Consider the following 22418-nt stretch of genomic DNA (forward strand, 5'->3'; position numbering starts at 1 on the left):
TGGGGTGCAGCGTGTGGGGCCCGCGTGTGTCCCTGAGTCGGGGTTCGCTTGCGTCAGCATCCGCTTCTCCTGGGAGCAGCGTGCGTGTCCGGTGAGGGGTGAGCCGGGAGGGTCAGCCTGCCGTCCTCTCCTGGGGCTGGAGGCCGGGACCGTGGCCTGCCCTCGGGGGCCAGCAGCCTGGGCCGCGTCGCCTCCCACCTCCCCTCTTTGCTCCCCGTGCTCGAGCCCCCGGCCTCTTTGCTGCCGAGCACGTGCCCACCCGGGTGTGAGGTTAGAGCCACCGGTCCCCCGAGCCCGCCCTCGCTTCTGACGCCAGTTATAAGTTTGGGGGCCCCAAGGCGACATGGAGGTTTGACCCCAGAAAGACTCGCACAGCTCACGGAGCGCTGCCGTGCTCTCAGCCGTGCTTCGTCACGGTGGAAGGACACAGGTTAAAACCCGCCGAGGGGGGAGGAGCTCAGGGCAGGCCCAGGAGGGCACCGTCCGCTTGCCTTCTGGCGGCATCGAGGACAGCGTCACTGGCGACGATATGACCGTGTTCTTCGAGCACTGCCCGCCAGGGAAGCTCCCAAGCCTCGTGGTCCGGAGTGTTTAGGGGAGCACCACCCCATGGGCGGAACCGACTGCCCTCACGGCCGGCTGCCCCCAGCCCTTCCGCCCCGATGGACAGAGGGTGACCCAGAGCCCCCATCCTGGGCCACGTGGGTCCCTTCTGGCAGCCCAGGCTCCCGCCCCAGGTACGCCGTCTGGCAGGATGCCCCGGGGGCCTGAGGCGCGGGCCAGCCTGCGCTCTGGGCAGGGTTAGCGTCTGCACCTGTCTGGGCGCTCCTGGCCCCCAGCGTGGAGTACCCTTCTCCGCTTCTCCACTCCTGCCTCCTGCCACTCCCTCCTCCAGCCCCCTCCCTGCGCCCGGGCGCTTCGCACCTCCTTGCCCTGCCTGGTCTCCTCCCCTCCGCTTCCTATGGCCTGGCACCTGGCTTTTGGTCTGGCCTGTCTTCCGCTGGGTCCCCAGGGCCTGGGCGTGTGCCCGCACACAGCGATACCGACGGGGGCGGGGCACCAACGTGTGGTTTTGCGTCAAAACCACTGCCGAGGGCGTGTGGCTTCGGGACGACCCACGTCTCCTTGCCCCGTCCCAGCCCTGCAGGGTCTGAAGCTCGGGAAGGGGGCTCTGGGAGCACGGGGCGGGGGGTGGGGCGCTTGTGGATTGGACGCTGACACGGGGGGTCCCCGGAGTACGCCCTGGGAGCCGGGAGTGTGGACGGCCGGTCTTGGTGGTCCCGACGGAACGCCTCCATGCCCTTGACCTTCGTGATTCTTGCTGCTTTCCAGACCCCCTTTCTGCACCGGGGACTCGCCTGGTCCAAGCCTCTGGTTGGTTGATCATGTCTGAGGAGGCCTCGGCAAAGGGCACCTGCCCGTGGTTCTTTGCAGGGATTTGGCTCAGAACCGGGGTTTTTGGTGGGGAGTGTGGACCACGCGCAGGCCTGAGTGGGTCTGGGGTGAGGTCCGCTGGCCACGTCTCAGTCTGGGCACCCGAGGGACCCTTCAGCGGAAGTACGGTCAGCCCCCTCCTTTCCTTTCTCCGTTCTCCGTCATCTGGTCTTTTTCACCTCTTGTCTTGGCCCCTGTCCTGTCTCCCTCTGTGGACTTAGCCCCGCCAACCTGCTGTCGCGGAAGTGTCACCGTTTAAGATACTGTGAGCTGCCCTCTGCCTCCTATAAAAGACAAGCTCGGCTCGGGCTAAGCCAGCTCATAAGGACGAGGCCGTTCGTTCAGAAATTCTCTTTGAGCATCTGTTGTGCATAATGCAGTGTTAAGGGGCAAAGGTGGGCTTGGAGTCTGGCCTCCTCCATTCACATCCCGGCCCGGATTAAAGCGGGAAAGGTAGTGTCATGACGGTGACAGAGGCTCCATTATCGCCGTGTGGCAGGTGCTGGCACGCGAGCACGTCCCGGGCGGCGCGGGCACGGAGCAGAATGGGTGGGCCTGCGGTGGGAATCGGGGAGTGGGCACGAGCCTTCCGTGGGTTCAGGAGCCCGACAGACCTCCCGCAGCTCTCTGCTGGTGCTTTGTGCCGCAGTGATGTTCTCTAGCACCTTCCGGAAGCTCCCCGAACTGCTTAACGGGGCGAACGGCTTGCGTGGCCCCGGGAAGATTGCAGCTTATAGATGAGACGCTTTGTGTTTTGAATGATCCTCGAAAGAGAGAGCACGGCAGCTGTCATGCTCTCCCGGAACAGACAGCCAGAGAAAGGCCTGCCCCCGGGAAGCCACGCTGGTCCGAGGCGAGCTGGCCGTTTTCCTCCCCGTGAGCAGATTTCACGTCTCATTTCCCGGCTTCTCGGACGAGACTCTTGCTGCTTGTTGAGTTCTGTTTCCTTCCTCCCTTTGTCCCTGTGAAGAAAACAGCTGCATGTCAACGGTCTCGGCGGAAGGCAGTGCCGAGAGAGCCAGAACCGCTCGGAGACGCCCCCTGTGATGCGTCCTGGCCCCGTACCCAGCTCCGGGTGGCCTCCCCGCCCGTCGCAGGAAAGCCCGCCTCAGTGGATTAAGCAGCGATGAGCCTGTTTGGAAGTGATTAAAACATAACTGTCACAGCTTTGGGGGAGACAGGCCGCAGATCCTGATTATCGTTCAGGAGGAACTAGAGAAACGGTAATTTTTTATTCTGCTTAAGGCAAGCTCGTAAGGCGGACGTGCACAGAGCGCTCTGCCACGGGCATCGTTAACGTGCGTCCTAGACATTTGCCTGCAGGATTTGGGGTTTGCGGAGGAGTACGTCCGAAAAATAACAACGGGTGTTCTCTGTAAAAAGCCTTTTGTGAAGCAGAGGACTGAGAGAGGGACCAGCTGGGAAGTAGGACGGGGTACTTTGTGGTTGGCGTCCAGGCGGAGGTTGAGTCTCCCCGGGGCCGGGGATGAACTTGGGTGCTGGACTGCTTTTGCTCCCCAGAGTCGACCCCCGTTGGCCTGTTGTGGAGAATATGCTTTTCACCCCTTTCTGTCTTGTCCTGTAATTGAGCTTTGATCAAGTCAGCGATCAGATGGCATTTTTAAGTTCTCGTTTCTTGGTAGCAGAAACGTTGTCTCGTGTTTAACGGCAGGACTGCGCTCCGGGCCAGGCGGCCTCTGGAGCCAGATGTCCAGGCGGCCTCTGGAGCCAGGAGACCGGCCCTGTTGTGTAGGCAGCGCTGCACTTGATCGGAGCGCCTTGCGTGGGTCTGTTCCAAGTTTAGCCACTGGGGATGTGTCGCCGGGCAAAACAGAGGCCCAACCCTTGCGGAACGGACAGGCCAGCTGGAGAGACGGATCTGCCGAACTGTGGTCAGATGGCCGTGAGCGCTTTGCAGGAAGCCAAAACAAGAAGCAGGGTGGCTTCCTCTCCCTCTGTGGGAGGTGTGGTGGTCAGGGCGGTGGCATTTGAACCGAGAGCTGCTCGTTGGTACCTAGGGGAAGAACGTCCCCGCAGGGGCAAGAGCAGATGCAAAGGTCCTGTGGTATGCGTGTGCCTGGCACGTATAAGGACCAGCGAGGAGGGCAGTGGTCAGAGATAAGATCAGAGAGGCGGCAGGGACGCCCATGGTGTTAGACTACCAGCAGGACGGGGACCAGTTCTTTCTAGTCGCCGTGGGAGCATGAGGGGGCCCGGCTCCCGTGTCCCCCCGTGTGTATGCTCCCTGCACATGCCCTTCCCAGCAAGCAGCTGTGACACCTTAACCGCCCCGTGTGGGGCACAGATGAGGTCATGTTTATATCTCCAGTGCCTAGGGGGGCCTCTGGTATATACGAGGTGCTGCTGGCTATGCTGAGTGAATCAGAAAGGGGCTTTTGACTTGCGGAGAGCTCTGGGGATGGTCACATGCGAAGAGCTCCGGGGGTGGCCACGCTCACGTCTGCGGGGACCGTCGTAGCCGCTTAGGACTGCCAGCCACATCACCTCCCCAAATCCTCAGAATGACCCCGCGGAAGCAGATGTTACCCTCTGCCTTCCTGAGAGTCATTCAGTCACCGCTTTATCGAGATGGAGTTCACATCCCGAACGGTTTAGCGGGAGTTCGGCTGCGCCTACAGCCACGCAGCCACTGCCTCCGTCAATTTAGGAACGCTGTCATTGTCCTCACTCCCAAAAGACCCCCCCCCCCCCGGCCCCGCCACCACCAACAGTCAGTCCCTACTCCTTCCCCTCCCCCCCCCTGCCGGCAGCCACTGTCCCTTTGGAATTATTCTGTCTCCATAAACCTGCCCATTCTGGGTATTTTGCATAAGGGGAATCATACGATGTGTGGCCTTTTGTGACTGGCTTCTTTCACTTGGCGTAATATTGGAAAGATTCACCTGTGGGGTGAAGTTAGTTTGAGCATCTGACTTCGGCTCAGGTCATGATCTCGCGGTCTGTGAGTTTGAGCCCCGCGTTGGGCTCTGTGCTGACAGCTCGGAGCCTGGAGTCTGCTTCCGATTCTGTGTCTCCCTCTCTCCCTGCCCCTCCCCTGCTCATGCTCACTCGCTCTCTCTCTCTCTCTCTCTGTCAAAAATAAATAAACATTAAAAAAAAATTAAAAAAACAAAAGCATCTGACTCTTGGTTTCCGCTCAGGTCATGATCTCCCAGTTTGTGAGTTCAAGCCCCGCGTCGGGCTCTGAGCTGGCAGTGTGAATGAAGCCTGCTTGGGATTCTCTCTCTCCTGCTCTCTGCCCCTCTCCCTCTTGTTCTCTCTGTCTCTCAAAATAAATAAATACACTTAAAAAAAAAATGATATATCTGTGTTGTAGCAGCTGTTCCTTTTTTATGGCTGAATAACATTCCATGGTATGCTGGATGGACCATATACCCCCTTCATCTGTTGATGGACCTTGGGTTGTTTCCACCTTTTGGCTGTTTGAAACAGGGAAGGTATTGAACATCTGTGTACGAGATTTTGCGGGGACACGTGTGTTCAGTTCTCCGGCATTGCTGGGTCAGCTGATAATTTTATGTCTCACCTTCTGAGAAATAGCCAGACTGTTTTGCAGAGCGGTTCAACCATTTTACGGTCCCTTCAGCAATGTATGAAAGGTCCTGGTTTCTCCATATCCTTGCCAACACTGTTTATTATACGTCTTTTTTTTTTTTTAAGTTTTCTTAGTGTTTATTTTTGAGAGAGAGAGAGAGAGAGAGAGACGAAGAGACAGAGCATGAACAGGGGAGGGGCAGAGAGAGAGGGAGACACAGAATGGGAAGCGGGCTCCAGGCTCCGAGCTGTTGGCACAGAGCCCGACGCGGGGCTTGAACCCACGAACTGCGAGATCATGATCTGAGCCGAAGTCGGACGCTCGACCGACTGAGCCCCCCGGGCGCCCCTATTATACATCTTTTTGATTACGGCTGCCCTAGGCGGCATGTCCCCTTCGCTCTGACTTGCATTTGCCTCATCGCACGTGGCGCTGACCATCTTTCCGTGCGTTGGGCGTGCGCCCGGGTCCTCGGAGAAACGTCTCTTCAGATCTCTTGCCCATTTTAAAACCGGTTGTCTTTTTATTGCTGAGTTCTGAGAGCACTTTATGTATCCTGGAGAGAAATCGTCTCTTGAGATTTGCAAACTCTTCTCCCATACTGTGGCCCGTCCTTTTCCTTCCTTGCCGGGTATCTCTGGAGGGACAAAAGTGTTTAGTTTTGTTTCAGTCCGCTGTTATCTGCTTTTTACTTTGGTGGTTTGGGAGATTTCTTCACGGCTCCCAGTGGCGTTCTGTTGGTCTCTGTGTCCGTCCTTAGGCCCGTGCCGCGTGCTTTTATTACCGCGGGTTTTTAGTTAACGTTTGAAGTCGGGAAGTGGGAGTTCTCCAACGTTTTTTTCCCTCTTCTTCAAGATTGTTTTGGCTCAAGGGGAGCCCTTGAGTTTCCATATGCGTTTTAGGACCTGCTTGTCCGCTTCTGCAAAGAAGCCATCTGGATGGTGATTTGTTTTAATAGTATTTATTATTATTTTTTTCCTATCTACCACGGCAATATATATCGACACGCTGTGGAAATCTGGAAGACAAAAAGCAAACAGAAGGCAGTGGCAATTTTCTTCTATCTGTGTCCCTTCAGGCTTCGTGTTTTGCGTATACAGCTTTTCCTGCGCAAAATTTAGAATCGTTCCAGCGTCAGTCGGTGTCTTAGGGGCACGTTTGGACGAGTATCTTGGCGGAAGCTTCTGGAGCTGGAATTGCCGGGTCCCACAGCACACACGGGGATAGGAATTGATTTGTCGTCTTTTTCACGGAGACTCTGAGGACCGCAGGGGCTAAGTGACAGGCCCAAGGTCACACGGCTAAAACCCGGGGAGAGCCGGGCATCCAGCACGGACCCCGGGTCCCACGGCGCGGTGCGTTTCGTAGGTGGTGGTGGTGGGGGCGTTTGCATGGGACGCGGATGCTTGAAATGTGTGACAGGATATGGCGTTTTACTTTTCTCTCCACCTGTACCCAAGTACCCGTTCAGCCGCGTAAAGCCACATGCGTTTATCCGCGCACAGTTCCGTAGGCCAGAGGTCCGCGTGGTGTGGCCGGGCTCGCTGCTCAGGGTGTCACCGGATGAGTTCCTTTCTGGGGGCTCCGGGGACGCATCAGCTCTCCGCCCCGAGAGGCCTGTCCTCTCCAGGGGGGGCCGCCGTCCTCAGAGCCAGCAAAGGAGAATCCCCCCCCCCCCCCCGGCGTGTTGCCCCTCTCTCTCGGACTGTGGTCTCTGACCTCCTGGTCACGTTCAAAGGGCTCACGTGATTAGGTCAGGCCCTCCTGGATAGTCTCTCTTTCTTGAGGTCAACTGGGTCCAAACGAGCCTAATCATGGGGTGTATACCATCATCACAGCAGCCCGGGCTCTTAGGGGGCATTTTTAAACTCTGCCCACAGGGGCGCCTGGGTGGCTCAGTCGGTTAAGCGACCGACTTAGGCTCAGGTCATGATCTCTCGGTCCGTGAGTTCGAGCCCCACGTCGGGCTCTGTGCTGACGGCTCGGAGCCTGGAGCCTGCTTCCGATTCTGCGTCTCCCTCTCTCTCTCTGTCCCTCCCCTGCTTGTGTTCTGTCTCTGTCCCAGAAATAAACATTAAAAAATTAAAAAAAAAAAGAAACGCTCTGCCTACAAAATTGTTTAAAAGCCATTAGCCAAAAAATTATAAACGACATTAGGGACGTGATTAGTAGTCACTTATCTGGTACTTATTTAGCTATTTTTCATTTTTTAAAGTTGATTTACTTATTTTGAGAGTGAGCGAGCGCGTGTTTGCGAGCGAGGCCTGGATTCTGCCGTTCCCTCCACTCTTGCTCATAATTCATCTCTCTGCCCGTCTGCCAGGGGAGCGCCGACTCCCGGAGGTCGGGGACACCTTTGCCCCCCACAGCCTGGCACGGGGAAGGTTCCCAGTGCCAGCTGTTGTGTTACATGCGAGACTGTCACTTGACTCCAATAATCGCTGTAAAATTGTCGATGGAAGGACCGTGGTGGAGCTTTGTGGGATTAAGGGATCGAGGGTGAGGGGTTCCCGCCGGGAGTCAGGTGGCTGGTGGCCAGGGGGAGGCGAAGGCATGGCGTGGGTCTCTGGGGTCCCTGACTCCGCCCCCGCAGCTATGTAACTGGGGCCCTGAGACGGCGGGCGATGGGGTCCAGATGCCTTGCTGGGTCTCTGCCTCACCCCATGGATGTCGGGGCAGGAGGGGGACAGATGTCCTCCCGTCTGCAGATGCTCCCGGCTGCTTCCAGATCTTTCCCTGCCTCCCTGGACTGGCAGCTGTCTCTTCCCTCATGGTGCCTCCAGCCTGTGGTACAGGTGCAGGTGTCCTCCCTTCCCACGTCATTCCCGAGGCCTCAGCACCGTGGACGTGCCCCACGCACCTGCCCAGCCCGTCCCCCCTCCCTCCCTCCCTCCCTCCCTCCCACTCCTGGTCCTCTGCCCTGTTCGCCTGCCCGTTCCCAGGGGCATCTCCGACCCCTGTTCCCGCCCTACCTGTGTCCTCCGTCATGTCGGGGTCCAGCCTCTGACCCCCTAGTGTCCACGACCACTCTGCTCACCACTGCCCTGAACGGCTTCCCGGCCGCTGTCCTCGAGGCCAGGTGGACGTCCAGGGCTGGCTCTGTGTCTCCCTCCCCGGTCCTCCCACCCCAGCGTCCTGGCCTGGCACGTCCCCTGCCCTTCCAGGTGGCCACGTGGTTCATGCCCTCCTCCTTCCTATCTCTGCTCAGATGCCTCCCCCCCGATCTCCTGGTCCCTGATACCCTCTCTACCCCCCAAACTCTGTCCTGTTCTTTCCAATAGACTTTTTTTTTTTAAGTTTATTTGTATTTATTTTGAGAGAGATAGAGTCCGAGCAGCGGAGGGGCAGAGAGAGAGAGAGAGAATGAATGAACGAATCCCAAGCAGGTTCTATGCTGTGAGCACAGAGCCCGACGCGGGGCTTGAACCTACAAACTGTAAGATCGTGACCTGAGCCGAAATCAAGAGTCGGAGTCTCAACCGACTGAGCCGCCAGGCGCCCAGGCGACAGACTTGATTATATTTCAACAGTTTGAAATTTACAGAAAAACAGCAAACATCCTACAGAGGGTTCCCATATGCCCACACCCAGTTTTCTCCATTATGAGCCTCTCCTATCACCGGGGTGCACTTGTTCAGGATTAATGCGTTGTTATTAACCAAAGTCCACCTTTTATCCACATTTCCTTATTTTTCCGTCTGTTTTGTGGCCAGGACCCCTTCCGGGATCCCACGTTACAGCGGCATCGTGTCTCCTTAGCGCCTCGGGGCTGTGGCGATTCCTTGCTTATGATCACCTTGCCCGTTTTGAGGAGGGTGGATCAGGAATTCTGTAGAATTCCTCTCGGTGGGAACTTGCCTGATGTGCTTCTCAGGGTCAGACTGGGGCGATGGGTTTTAGGAGGAGCCCCAGATGCGTGAAGTGCCGACGTGACTGATCCCGTGGGCGTCGGCCTCCATCACGTGGCTGAGGTGGCTGACAGGCTTCTCCGCTGTGTCCTGCCTCGTTTTCTTTATAATATCGAGCACAGTCTGAAAGTGTGTCTGTTGTGTTTCCTCTAATGTCCGATTAGAACGTAAGACCAGAGGCCCCTTTTGTCTTATTTATTCCCAGAGCCTGGCGCGTGGCGGAGGCTCAGCAAATTAATTAATCGACTCGGTACCTGCTTCTAGAGCACCAGTGCCGGGCAGGGGTCCCCGCGTGCTGGGGACAGAGCCCCTTAGTGCCATAGTTCCCGCCCTCAGAGAGCTTCAAGTCCACTGGGGGAGATCATTACAGACAAAGGCGTGTTCCCAGTGTAGATGTGAACAGGGAAACAGCGCTTGGGTGTGGTGAGTGAGTGGGTGGGGGGGGGGGCGGCCTGTGGCCTGGGGGGGCGGGTAGGGTGATCAGAGAATGATCCAGAAGCTTGAGACCCGAAGGATGAGTGAGAGCCAGCAGCCAGCTGGTGGGGAGGGAGATGTGTTCAGGGTGGCAGGAACGGCATGTGCAAAGGTCCTGAGGCAGAGAGGACTTGGGCGTATTTAAAGAACACCAGCAAGGAGGCAGGATGCTCAATTGGAACCAGCCTTGCTTCGGGGAGGTGGTTTTGTCAAGGGGAGTGAAGAGGAGGGTGTGAAAAAGTGGACCCAGTTATGAGGTGGGGAGAAGTGGGGTGAGGGGGGACGTCCAGGCTCTTGAAAGTGGTGGATGCTGTTCTGCTTCTTTCCTAGAAAAAGGGGCAGGTTTGGAGGGCGATGGATTCTTTCAGAGATGCTTTTAGGAACACCTGAGCTGAAGGATCGTGGAGGTGGGGCTGTATCTCGAGGGGTTTCTGATTTGGGGACAGCGTCGGAAGGTGTGGGAGGGCATGAGCTGGCCTTGGAAGAGAGTCCTCCAGGGAGAGACCTTGGAGACCTGCCTTGTAAAGCTCAAGGAGGACCCTGTCCTCAAGCGAACTGGAAGGGGAGGGGGGGTGGTCAGAGGAGGGCACACGCCGGGCAAGCATGATGTCCGTGGAAGAGAGTTCTGGAAAGCGGGAGGGGAGGCAGCTCGGCCGGGGGCTGATGGTGCGGTCAAGTCACGGGCAGGGGAGTGGGGTCCAGCTGCTGTGTTGGGATCCGGTCCGTCCAGGCGTCCATTTCGTTTTGTGAAGTGCCTTCGGCAGGCTCGGCCAAGGAATCCTGTTTCTCCGTGGATCTTTTCCCCGCTGAAAGCTGTCTTCTCTTACAACGCGTCACCGGTGAGGAGAATGGGAGCCTCGTCGAGAAAAGTCTCCAGCGGAAGGCTGGCCTGGAGAAAAGAGCGCGGGTCCCCGTGGGGACTGACGCCCACATCACAAGGCCATCACTCAGCGAAGCCAAAAATGTGGCGCGAGCGTCGCCGCGGATGAGCTTTGGAAACAGCCTGCCCAGTGAGAGGAGCGAGACACAAAAGTTCACATATGATACTGGCATGTAATTTACATGAAATCCAGTTTGCGTGAAATACCCAGAATAGGCAAACCCGGAGAGAAAACAGCTGCCTGGTTGGAAGGGGCGGGTAGGGGGTGCCTGCTCCTGGGCGCGGGGTTTCTTTGGGGCGAGGAAGCTGGTCTCCAGTTAACAGTGGTGATGGTTGCATGATCCTGCGAGCAGATTAAAAGCCGCCGAATCGCACACTTTCGGAGGGTGAACTGTGTGGCGTGCGAATTCGGTCTCAGGAAAGCCGTTGAGAAGGACGGGAGTTGCTCAGAGCCTGTCAGGAACGGGCCATAGGGGACCCCCTTCTCTCCACGGCCTTAGGCTCAGGGTGACACGAGCTGCAGATCCTTTGGGAGAGGAGGGATGGACATTTTATGGCCGCGGGCCACGCGGGACAGAGCCGCTGATGTTCCTCGTGTAATCCCTCCTCCTCCAAGCCATGGTGAACGAGTTCATCCTTTCCTTTTGCTGAGAGTTTCCCCATGTACCCAAGTTCCTGCCAGGAGGACGTCCATGGCCACCGTGGTGGCCGCCCCCTGCCCGTCCTCTCATGAAGTCCCACGGGAAGTCTGGCAGCCCAGGAGGTGTTGGGGGGGCCGGGAGATGGGCCTTTCCCATCCTGCCCCCCGGCCGCTGTGCCGGGGCGTGTCCGTCTCGGTGTCCAGCCGCCTTCAGCTCTGGGCTTGCCCAGTCATCGCCCTGGTCCACGTGGCATGGCGGGTGAGGCCGTAACACTGTTTGCCCCCAGGTTCTCATCGACTGGGTCAACGATGTGCTGGTGGAGGAGAGGATCATCGTGAAGCAGCTAGAGGAGGACCTTTACGACGGCCAGGTGCTGCAGAAGCTCTTGGGTGAGTCCTCGGGCGTGCCCAGCACAGGGCCACAGCAGGGCGGTCCCGGGGCCGGGACCGGGGCTCGATTCCCACAGGGCGGCACGGGTCACACGTGCCGAGAGCCTTAGAGCCGCAGCCCTGAGCCCACGCTCCTCGGCGGTGGCTCCCGGGCCGCCTGCTCTCTGATCATGTCCATGGTGGGCATTCCGCCAGAGCCCCCGGCCTCGGGGCTGCAGCAGGCCACACAAGGCTTCCAGAGCAGTCCTGTGGGTTGGGGGTGGGGGGCAGGGAAATGGGGCAAGAGCATCACCCCTTCCTGTGCCGGTCAGCCCTCCTGGTGGCCTCGCGTGCTCTCTCGTCCCAACGGTGAGGCCTGTGCCGGCTCGTTCCGGGTGGGTGGGTGGGTGGCCGAGGGGCCAGGTCCCCAGCAGATACTGTGTGAGTGGGCTGTGCCCTGGGGGCAGACGGGTGTGGGGTGCGGGTGGTGACCGCTGTCGGCTGGGGCCAGCGGAAGTCCCGCACCGAAGCGACAGATGCAGGGCGCCTGGCACGCGTCTCCCGCCAGCGAGTGGTGGTTAAAACAAAGACAAAGCACCGAAAGCAAGCGCGGGGGCTGTCGAGTCCCCCAGCTCCTGTGAGCGGCAGGGCCACGGTTTCTAGGTATGGACCCTGCCCTTTCGACACCACAGGGGCTGTGGGCTCCTTTTGCCGGAAGTGAAAGGACTGTGTGTCTGGGTCCTCCCCTCCCCCCCCACCCCAAGACGCCGGAAGGGTCCCTCGGCTTCAGGGCGCTCTGATGTGTTTTGGGGGTCCCCGAACACCCTGTGAGGTGGCCTCAAAGACACAGTGTCCCCTTGTATGTGGATAACACACTTCCTAGAGGTCAAGAACAGATCCTGAGCCCCCAGCATCCGGGGGGGGCCTGTCGGCCTGCTGCCTGGGCTCCCAGCTGCCCTGGGACCGCATTTCTCCCCGTTGTCGTAGCAGAGACTTGACAGCTGCAGGGCCTGGGGGCCGCAGCTCAGGGGAGGGCGCCCAGGGAGGGAGGACCCTTCCTCGGGCGGGCGGGGCGTCCCTGGGCGGGGCGTCCCTGGGCGGGGCGTCCCTGGGCGGGGCGTCCCTGGGCGGGGCGTCCCTGGGCGGGGCGTCCCTGGGCGGGGCGTCCCTGGGCGGGGCGTCCCTGGGCGGGGCGTCCCTGGGCGGAGCTTGCGCCCTCTGTGCGTGGCCGCTCTCGGGGGACCCTCTGATTGGAGGGAACCCTGCGGGGGCTGGGAGGAGGGAACCGCCCCAGTAACCCGCGCGGAGGGCGCACGATCGATGGCCCCCGTGTCGTGTCCTTATCCACTTTGCCGTCAGAAAGTACCTTTGTCATGTTTGTTTTGGTCATTCCTCTGTTGGGCACCGTTTCATCGTGTGGCAGGTGTGGATCTAGGCTCTGGGGACGCAGTGGTAGCAAGAGGGAGGGGGTCCCCCTCGCCCAGCTGTCCCCCTACATTCTGGCAGAGGGAAGAAAGAGAAATATCATGGGTCGCAAACAGACGCTTTAAGAGAGTGGCCAAGGGCAAGGAAGGAAGCCAGAGGGTCATGGGGCAGAGAGGGGCCGGGCGGTGGGGGCAGCCCCTCTGGAGATTGGACGTCTGAGCCGGCGTCTGCACAGCCAGCCTCAGAAGAACATTCCAGGCCGAGACTCTGAGGTGAGGAAGAGGCCGTAGCATTTAAAGCCCAGTGACAGGAGGCTGCGAGTCGTGGGGGGAGGGGGTGGGGGCCTGGATAAAACCAGATCACATGCAGCTCTGGTGGACAAAGGCTTTTATTGCAAGTGACAGGGAGCCACTGGAGGTTTTGAGCAGGGCTGTGACACGATCTGAGTTAAGGGTTTTAAAAAGTCACCTGGGCTTCTGGGTACAGAATAGAATGGAGGGGGCGGGGGGCGGGAGTAGGAGCTGAGATAGTCAGAACGCTGTTAGGACAGCCTGGGCCTCAGATAAAGAGGCTGAGACTGGGGTGGAGGTGTGGACCCCGGGAGGGTGTGTTGGAGGTGGAGGCTGCCAGAGGAGTCAAGGCCGACAGCCAGGTTTGTGTTCTGAGCAGCCGGTGAACCAGGAGCCCCTTGGGAATAGCGAGGTGGGTGGGGGACCAGGAGGTGGCTTTACCTCGGTGGGGGCCCGTCCTCCCTGAGTCGGCGGCCGGTGGGGGTGGAGCTCGGCGGCCGGTGGGGGTGGAGCTCGGCGGTGCAGAGATGATGTTTAACACCGTGGGATCCGATGGCCTCTCCTGGAGAGGGTGTTCGGATTCGTGATTTGGCTGGATGCCGTGCGGCCGAGAGTTCATAGGTATTTGGCTGAGCCAAGGATCCCCATCTTAGAGTGACTTCTGCGGTCCAAGAATAAATCTGAAATGTTACCGGGATTGTTAATAATGATCACAAGTTGATTATTAAAGATGTTGGGGGTGGGAGTTGCCTGGCTGGCTCAGCTGGTTAACTAAGCATCCGCCTCTTGATCTCAGCTCAGGTCACCGTCTCGCAGCGGTTTGTGAGTTCAAGCCCTGCGCTGGGCTCTGTGCTGGCAGGGCAGAGCCTGCTTGATGCTCTGTCTCTCTCTCTGCCCCTCCCTTGTGCGCACACTCTCCCTATTTATGAAAGAATAAGTAAACATTTAAGAAATGTTTAAACATTGGTCGGGTTGAACCCTTGTATTGTACACGTGAAACTAATATAATGCTGTATGCAAATCGTACGTGAATAGGAAACAGTGTCAGGATTTTGATGTTTTATTTATTTTCATTTATTTAAAAAATGTTTCTTTTTGAGAGAGAGAGAGGAGCGCACCTACATGTGTGCATGAGTGGGTGAGAGGCAGAGAGAGAGAGAGCAGGCTGTCCACGCAGAGCCCCACGTGGGGCTCGAACCCATGAACCGCGAGATCATGACCTGAGCAGAAGCCAAGAGTTGGATGCTTAACTGCCTGAAACACCCAGGTGCCCCAGAATTTTAATGTGTTGGATCGTCGTGTTGATAGGGTCATTCTCAGGGTCGTCCTCAGCACTGTCCGGGACTGCATTGTCCTCGGGGTCACTAAACTAGAAATACGTGATGGCAGACACTCCTTTTCAACAGAGAAGGGGCGGGAGCCCACGGATCTTAGGCTGACACCGGGTGCGAGCAGCCTTCCGACGTGTCACCAGCTGCCCTCCTCATCCGCGGCAAAGACCTAGCTCCCCTTTGGCTCTCGGACCCAAAGAATTGGCTGTGGGTGATGCTGTTATTGAAACAGTGCCCTGACCTGGGGGAGATGCCTCCTAGCGTTTTCAGAAGCAGACTCAAGAGTATTATACTCCCTTAGATTTTTTCTTTCTGGTTCTTTTGCACGTATCTGTGGCTTCATTCTCCCAGTTGCTCAAAAAACATGTTCTAAGCCTTCGTGTTAGCAGGGTGGCCGCGGTACCCTGTGTCCGGATCCCGGGACAGGCGGTGAATTTGCATCCACATTTCAGCCTTGGCTGCTCACGAAGGATGCTGGTGCCTCCCTGGTGGTGAGTGACGGGGCGTCTGTAGAGCAGGTGTCTGGTAAGGATTCTCGCCCCGCAAGGCATGTCCTTTGGGTCCCCGTCTTCCGGTGGCCCCAGCGGGTGCAGCCATGGGTCTGGAGCCTCTGTGGGACCGCCTGCTACGTAGGTGACCGCCTACAGACTGACATGAGGCTCACTCTGGCTCTGGCAGCCTTTTTTATCACGGAGCAGACGCCCTCCCTTCCCATTGGAAGATCTTCTCTCCCGCGTGTCAAGCAGACGGTTTGACACGCTCCTCTGAGGAAAAGAACAAAGGGAGAGAATATTCAGATATTAACAGGAAATCAGCGTGTCTCGCCCGGTTGTATCGCTGATGACGTCACCCGTGGGATCACATGGCCCCTGAGCCCGGGACCCCAGGAGTCCTATCGGGAGTGTAGACGAGACGTTCGGCTCGCTGTCCAAAGGCAGAAGCCAAAGCCAGGAGGAGTTTGTGGCCGAGCGCCAAGGCCAAAGCTGACTTCTGTGCGTCTAGAGAGAGGAGAAGTCAGAGACCTGGGCCCCGGGCGGTCGGGAAGGGGTCGGGAAGCGGAGGGGCCCCGGAGAGGGGTCTGAAGGGTCCAGCCACGAGGGCGGAGGCGCCAGGCAGGCACCGTGTTCGGGAGGGACGGGTAGAGGAGAAGGTGATTCGGGGAGACGGGAGTGGCTGTGAGGACAGAGACTGGGTTGGGCCTCGTGAGATCACCAAGTGCAAGTCATTGGCAGGACCCCAGACGTGTCCCTCTTCTTGGGAGCAGACTCTGAGGCAGCTGCTGACCCTGCCAGGTGGCAGGTTTTGGTGGATGTGACTCTTCTGCGGGTGGACCTTCTGTGGGCAGAGGGAGGGTGCCCACGCTGGGGTCCCGGGGGCTCCCCGGCTGGCTCCTGTCCTGCTTCTGACTCCGGGCACTCCCTTCTCCTTGCAAAAGGCAGGCCCTTCCGGCGTAAGGAGCGTCCACGGCCCTGCGTTCAGCATCACCCCCGTTTGCCTGTCGCATCCGAGAATCCGCCCTCCCCTTCCTCCGTCCCTTTCTGTGCTCTGAAGGCAGGTCCTGGCCGCCGCACAGCCCTGAGCCGCCCCCGCAGCCCGTCCGTAGGCAGAGTGATGCCTGGAAATGCCGGCAGCCAGATGTTTTATTCTGTCCCACGGGGCAGAGCCCTTCAGGACAGCCGCAGGCAGCCCCCAGCCGTAGCCAGCCTCCTCGGGTCCTGTCTTGGGCTGAATTGTGTCCCCCAGAATCCATAAGTTGAAGTCCTAACCCCCAGGTCCTCGAATGGAGACTGGGTCTTTCTAGAGGTCATTAAGTTAAAACGAGGTCCTTGGGGGTAGACCCTAAACCCGTATGGCTGGTGTCCCTTTAAGGAGATCGGGACAAGGACACATGGTGGGGGCGGGAGGGGGGGAACCCATATGAGGACACAGCGAGAAGCGGCCCGTCTGCAGGCCAAGGAGAGGGGCCTCAGGAGAAGCCAGCTCTGTCCACCCCCTGATCTCAGGCTTTCATCCTCCAGGATCGCGAGCACGGACATTTTCACTGCCTAAGTCCCGGGTCTGTGGTGTTCTGGAATTGCAGCCCTAACGAGCTAGCACAGGTCCCTTCCCGTCTCTATCACTACCCCCCCCCCCCCCCCCCCCCCCCGCTGGGTACCACAGCCGCGTTCAGTCTGCAGGGTCGGCTGGCAGAGCTGACGGCGGAGGTGTGCTGGGTGCCCTTCTGGTGGGCGAGGCTCTCAGACCACACAGCTCTGTAACCCTCCCTCCTTCCCCAGGATCCCCTTCTCCACCCTGTAACACCTGGGGGGGGTGCTGCTGTGTATTTTCGGGGTGATCATGCAGACAGACAGCTGTGGGTTATTCAGCCAGGACCTACTAGATGCGGAGGGACATCAAAATATATAAGTGGGGACCCATCCCCTGCAGCAAAGTTTTGTTTTTAGTGCTCACCGCTGCCGACCTGATGTTACTTAGATGTGGTGCCTTCCCACTAGAGAGCTCTCTGGTCTGTGCTGCACCTAGCCCCAGGACAGTGCCTGGCGCACAGAAGGTGCTCATATTGTGAGCTGATGAAGGGAGGGAGGTGGGTAGGTGGGCAGGAGGGAAGAGAGGGAGGGAGGAAGGGAGGGAGACAGGGAGGATGGGGGGAAGTGGGGGGGGGAGGGAAGAAAGGAATGAAGGAAGGAAAGCAGGGAGGAGGGGAGGAAGCAGAGAGGGAGGGAAGGAAGGGAGGGAAGAAAGGAAGGAAGGAAAGAAAGGAAGGAGGGGGAAAGGAAGGGAGGGAGGGAGGAAGGAAGCAGGGAGGGAGGAAGGAAGGAAGGAGGAAGGGAGGGAGGAAGCAAGGAAGGAAAGCAGGAAGGAAGGAGGGAGGAAGGGAGGGAAGGAGGGAGGGAGGAAGGAAGGAAGGAAGGACAGCAGGAAGGAAGGAGGGAGGGAGGAGGAGGGAGGGAGGAAGCAAGGAAGGAGGGAGGGAGGAGGAGGGAGGGAGGAAGCAAGGAAGGAGGAAGGAGGGAGGGAGGGAGGAAGGAAGGAAGGAGGAAGGGAGGGAGGAAGGAAGAAGAAGGGAGGGAGGAAGGAAGGAGGAAGGGAGGGAGGAAGCAAGGAAGGAAAGCAGGAAGGAAGGGAGGGAGGAAGGAAGGAAGCAGGGAGGGAGGAAGGAAGGAAGGAAAGCAGGAAGGAAGGAAGGGAGGGAGAGAGGGAGGAGGGAGGGAGGAAGGGAGGGAGGAAGGAAGGGAGGGAGAAGGAGGGAGGGAGGAAGGGAGGGAGGGAGGGAGGAAGGAAGGACAGCAGGAAGGAAGGAGGGAGGGAGGAGGGAGGGAGGAAGAAAGGAAGGAGGGAGGGAGGAGGGAGGGAGGGAGGAAGGAAGAAGAAGGGAGGGAGGAAGGAAGGAGGAGGGGAGGGAGGGAGGAGGAGGGAGGGCATGTCCCAAGCCCCGCAGGCATTGCTGTATAACATCATCCTGGAGGGAGCATCCAGAGTGCTTGCGTTTGTTCTCTTCGAGGGAGGAGAGGCCCTGGGGAGAGGACGTTGAAACAGCGGGGCCTGCAGAGCCAATGCTGAGCCCAGGGCTCTGCGGGGACCACTGAGACCAGCCTGGACTGCACGGCTTTTACGCTGCCCCTCCCGTCGGTGCCACGGCCGGCAGCCGCCCCCCGGCCCCCAGGTGCCTCTGCCCCTGCGGTGCCGCTGCTGTTGCTTCCCGGAGGAGCCCCGTCCGGAGACACCCACGCCTTAGCAGGCGGGGACGTGGAGGGGGCCCGTGGCTGAGGCCGGGCTCGGGGTCAGTCCCCCACCTCCAGGTGGCCGGTCTTGTCTGGCTCCGCCGGGTTGCTCCCCGCTCCCCGTGGGTGAGGAGGTAGCGGCGGTACCTGGGAGCGTCTCGTGGTCCCGAAGCGGCGTCCGGATGTCAGAGAAACAAGAAGGGGACCGTGAGCGCGGGGAGGCGGAAGGCCACATCCGAGACCCTCTGCGTTCTTCCTCGGAGCCCCCTTCCCGCCGTGAGGCCACCGCACGGCCTCCTGGGCTCCAGCTCCCTCCCTGCACGTCAGCCCCCTGCTTCCCCTCGAGTCGCTTTTTCCACTTTGTGCGCACGGAGCGTTCCCAGGTTGTGCCCTCGAACCCCACCCCCCCTTTCCGTCCCGGCGTCCTTCCCCCAGGAAGGACTAGGAAGCTCGGAGCTGCGGGGCTCCACGTCCTGACGGCTCCCCGCTGCTCGGGGACCACGTGTTCCCCCCGGCACAGGAGGGTCCCCGCTGCGGCCAGGCGAGCGGGTGGCCCTGACGCCCTGCCTCCTGCTCTTGCCCCTTCCTGTTGCAGAAAAGCTGGCCGGCTGCAAGCTGAACGTGGCGGAGGTGACACAGTCCGAGGTAGGGCAGAGGCAGAAGCTGCAGACGGTGCTGGAAGCCGTGCACGGCCTGCTGCGGCCCCACGGCTGGGCGCTCCAGTGGACCGTCGACGGTGAGTAGTCCCGGGGGACACAGAGCCCGGCCCCTCGGCTCGCCACGGTGTCGTTCGCTGGGGCTTCTGGGCCTGCGCTTTCCAAGCCCGTTCAGGCCGCTGCCCCATGGGAGGCGGCCGGGACAGGACAGCGTCCCCACGCTGGGGAGCCAGCTCCTAGGTGAGAGAGGAGGTCTCCCGCCTTACCCTTTGGTCCCCCGTGCTTCAGAGGAGACAGGAGTTGTTTCTGGTCTGGGGCGTCAGGGGCGGCCTGCAGAGGAAGGAGGGGAAAGACGGAGAAGCTCCGTGGGGCTCGTGGAAGGGACCCAACCCCAGGTCCCCGCGGCACCAGCACCAAAAGGGCTGTTTCACCCGTGACCCACTGTGGCAGGTCCTCGGGAAGGAATCACGCCGGCCCCCGGGGTATGTCCCGGAGCGTGCTGGCACCACAGGCAGGTGACCTCACGGTATTTCCAGCCTAGAGGCGGAGCCTGAAAGGTGAAGGGTTAAATGAAGCAAGAGAAGCCCCGGGGCGCCTGGGGGGCTCAGTGGGGTAAGCGTCCAACTTCGGCTCAGGTCATGATCTCCTCGCAGCTCACGAGTTTGAGCCCCGCGTCGGGCTCTTGGAGCCTGGATCCTGCTTCGGATTCTGTGCCTCCCTCTCTCTCTCTGCCCCTCTCCCACTTGTGCGCTGTCTCTCTCTCAAAAGTAAATAAACTTAAAAAAGACGTTAAAGAAAAGACAGAGAAGCCAGAAGGTGCTGTCCCCCCAGCAGGGCAGTCAGGGCCCGGCTCAGAGGCCCCCCCCCCCCCCGCCCCCGGCAGCCACCAGGGGCCCCTGTGCTTCGGAGGGATGAGCTCTAGGCTGTGGTGAGGAGACTGGCGCCTGGTTTCTTGGCATCGAGACCCGCCACAGACCCCAGCCTACCTCCCGGGTCGTGGGGGCCGTCGGTGGGGGGGAATCGAGTGTTTTGCAAGCCGTGAAGTCCTGCTCAGGACTCACTGTGACCACGGCTGGGCCCGAGGGCTGGAGCAAAGCTCTATCTTTCCCCTTCCCTTGTGCTAATTTCGCTCTCCTGCCCGTTCTGTCTCCTTCTCACACTACCCGGTTGACGCCTTTTAAAAATACCTTGCTTTGGGGGCGCCTGGGTGCCTCAGTCAGTTAAGCATCCAGCTCTTGATTTCAGCTCAGGTCATGATCCCAGAGTTGTGGGATCGAGCCTCGTGTCAGGCTTTGCGTCGAGTGGAGCCTGCTTGGGATTCTCTCTCTGTCTGCCCCTTTCCCACTTGCTGTCTGTCTCTCCCTCTCTCTCTCCGCCCCTCTTCTGCTTGTGTTCACTCTCAAAAAAACCCCAAAAGCCCCCAGACCCGTGCCCTTGAAAGTGGTTACACATGTTACCTTAAGCCGACAGGAAAGAAAACAGAAACACAGGGTGCTCGTCACCATCGTTTTTCCGCGGCCCGCGCTGTTTTCCCCATGGTTGTTCTCCGCGGTCTCATTTGGACGCAACGTCTTCGTTGCCTTGTGGGCCGGGGCTCCGGGCTCCTGCCTCACCTGGTCTATAGCTGCTCCCTCTTCCCTCCCCCGACCAGCCATTCACGGGAAGAACCTGGTGGCCATCCTTCACCTCCTCGTCGCCCTGGCCATGCACTTCCGGGCCCCGATCCGCCTTCCGGAGCACGTGTCCGTGCAGGTGGTGGTGGTGCGGGTGAGTATGGGACAGGGCGGTGGGCTTGCCCGTGGCGTCGCGGGAGGGGCGCCGGGCTGCCTTCCTCCCGTAGGTCTCCTGCTGCCTTTTCTTCTTCCCCTAAGAGGCCACCTTCTGTCCTCCCCGCCTGACCCAGTGTGTGTCTTACCCTGGCTTTGGTCCAAATGACTGGAGCGGGAGCAGCGGCCCTGATTTGGAGAGGGAGGCAGATTCAGAGGCATGAGCGTGTTGAATTTTCCAGGCTTTTTTAAAAAGAACATTCATCTGTCTCCAAAGCCAAGTAGCTGGAATTCAGTTCTCTTGAACGAGCTTGCTCCTCACCGGAGAGGGCTGAGTCCGGCGGCATGAACAGATGCCCCGGTTAGAGCTTCTCCGGGTCTGTTCCCCGTTATCCCCCTTGTTCCCCGGCTCTCTCTCTAGGAGTTCATTCTCTTGCTTCACTTGGAGACGTGGAAGCAGGAGCCAGGGCCCTCCTGACCGAGGAGGGGCCTTTCCTGCCGTGTCCCCTGCATTTGAGGGGAGACACCCCTCAAGTGGCTTTGTGTTCGGCGCTTGTCCTGTGAAGTGTGCATGAAGCACCTACTGTGCGCACTGGCTGTTGGGGACGCTGAACGCGGAAAACACTCGGGTTCCAGACACGAGACCCGTGAGGTTAACGCCCGGGGCCTGGACGTCTGCGTGCTTATGTACTTGCGATGCCCAGCTCCACACTTGCCCTCCTCCGCTCTCTGTGGGCGGCAAGGCTCTGGCCGGCCCCGGTCTCCCAAAGCCGTCTGACCCCACCGTTACCCCGGAGCTCGGCCTTGACCCGGCCGGCAGGAACGCCCCTTTCTGGCATCAGGCGAGGGTCACTCACTGCCACTTGGCCCCGCTTGCTTCCTGAGGAGGGATGTTTGTGGTCAGTGGTGGTGATGGAGACAGAGACCATCCCTGCTGCCCTTCTCCTGGACATTCACTCGCGGCAGCCAGCCGGGAAAGGCTTCCCAAGGACACGCGGGCGCGTCCGTCAGACTCGGGGGCCCCGTGAGTGCCGTGTAGCTCGGTAATCGAGGTATTTCCTTTCAGGCCCGCACTTTGGTCCAAGAAAATCTCTTGGGTTTTTAGAAAGTTTTACTGACCCGGGCAAGCCCTTGCTGGTGCCTCCTGCCTGACCAGGGTTACGGAAGGATTCTTAGGGCCATGTCCAAAGGGGTGTGAATCAAGAGGAGGTCCCGGGAACAGACTGACCTCAGGCCTCAGAAGCCTGCCTCCCAGGCCCTGGGGCCTGTCCCTCCACGTCCGGTTATCCGGTCTGAGATGGGAGATGCAAGGAATGTGGGGGTCCATGGAGGGAAGGGATGAGGACAAGGGTCTCAGTCACTACATAGCAGCATGGCCTTGGGAGACCATTTGATTTCTCTGAGTTGTGGCGAGTTCCTCATAGAACTGAGCGGATGCTATAAACCTTTGAAATACTCAGCTTCACGTGTCCGGTACTCAGCCCTGGGCCTGGCACCTAGGAAGTGCCTAATACACATTGGACACGTGAGCGAGAGAAGTGTCTCCAACCTCCCGCGGTGGACTGAGTCTCCTGGGAATCAGGCTGAGGCCCTGAGGCCGCTGATGGCCGCCCATGCTGGTTGCTTGAGAGTTCCCTGGAGGCCGAGCTGGGAAGGGGTGGGGAGCTCAGCTCTCAAGAGGTGTCCATGGTGGGTTGGCCAGCAGGAAGGGAGTTCCCCGTGTCTCGAGGGGTCCAAGTAGGGGCTCGCGGTGGTTGGGTGGGCTGGCCGCCCGAGCTCCACCTTGCGGTCCCGTGACATGCGGGCTGCCCCCCATTCCTACCACCACCCCCTTCAGTCCCACCATTGCTGCCTCTTCACACCCGTGGGGCTTTCGGAGAAGTCTGTCACGCACAGGGTGACGTCCCAGGGTCTGCTGTATGTAACAAAATACCGCGACCTGGCTGTTTGAAACAACAGATCCTCGC

General features: G+C 59.6%; 1 protein-coding gene across 4 annotated transcripts in view; it reads left to right on the forward strand.

Moving 5' to 3' along the window:
* The window catches only part of PARVB (parvin beta), a 102976-nt gene that overhangs the window by 56518 nt on the left and 24040 nt on the right, over positions 1 to 22418 (forward strand). For all 4 annotated transcript variants that reach the window (XM_042948075.1, XM_042948074.1, XM_042948076.1 and 1 more), the window contains exons 4-6: positions 11180 to 11282; positions 18625 to 18765; positions 20337 to 20452. In XM_042948075.1, coding sequence (XP_042804009.1) covers positions 11180 to 11282; positions 18625 to 18765; positions 20337 to 20452 — 360 coding nt within the window. The remainder of the gene's footprint in view (positions 1 to 11179; positions 11283 to 18624; positions 18766 to 20336; positions 20453 to 22418) is intronic.

Source organism: Panthera leo, chromosome B4 (genome assembly GCF_018350215.1).
Source record: "Panthera leo isolate Ple1 chromosome B4, P.leo_Ple1_pat1.1, whole genome shotgun sequence".
NCBI lineage: Eukaryota > Metazoa > Chordata > Mammalia > Carnivora > Felidae > Panthera > Panthera leo.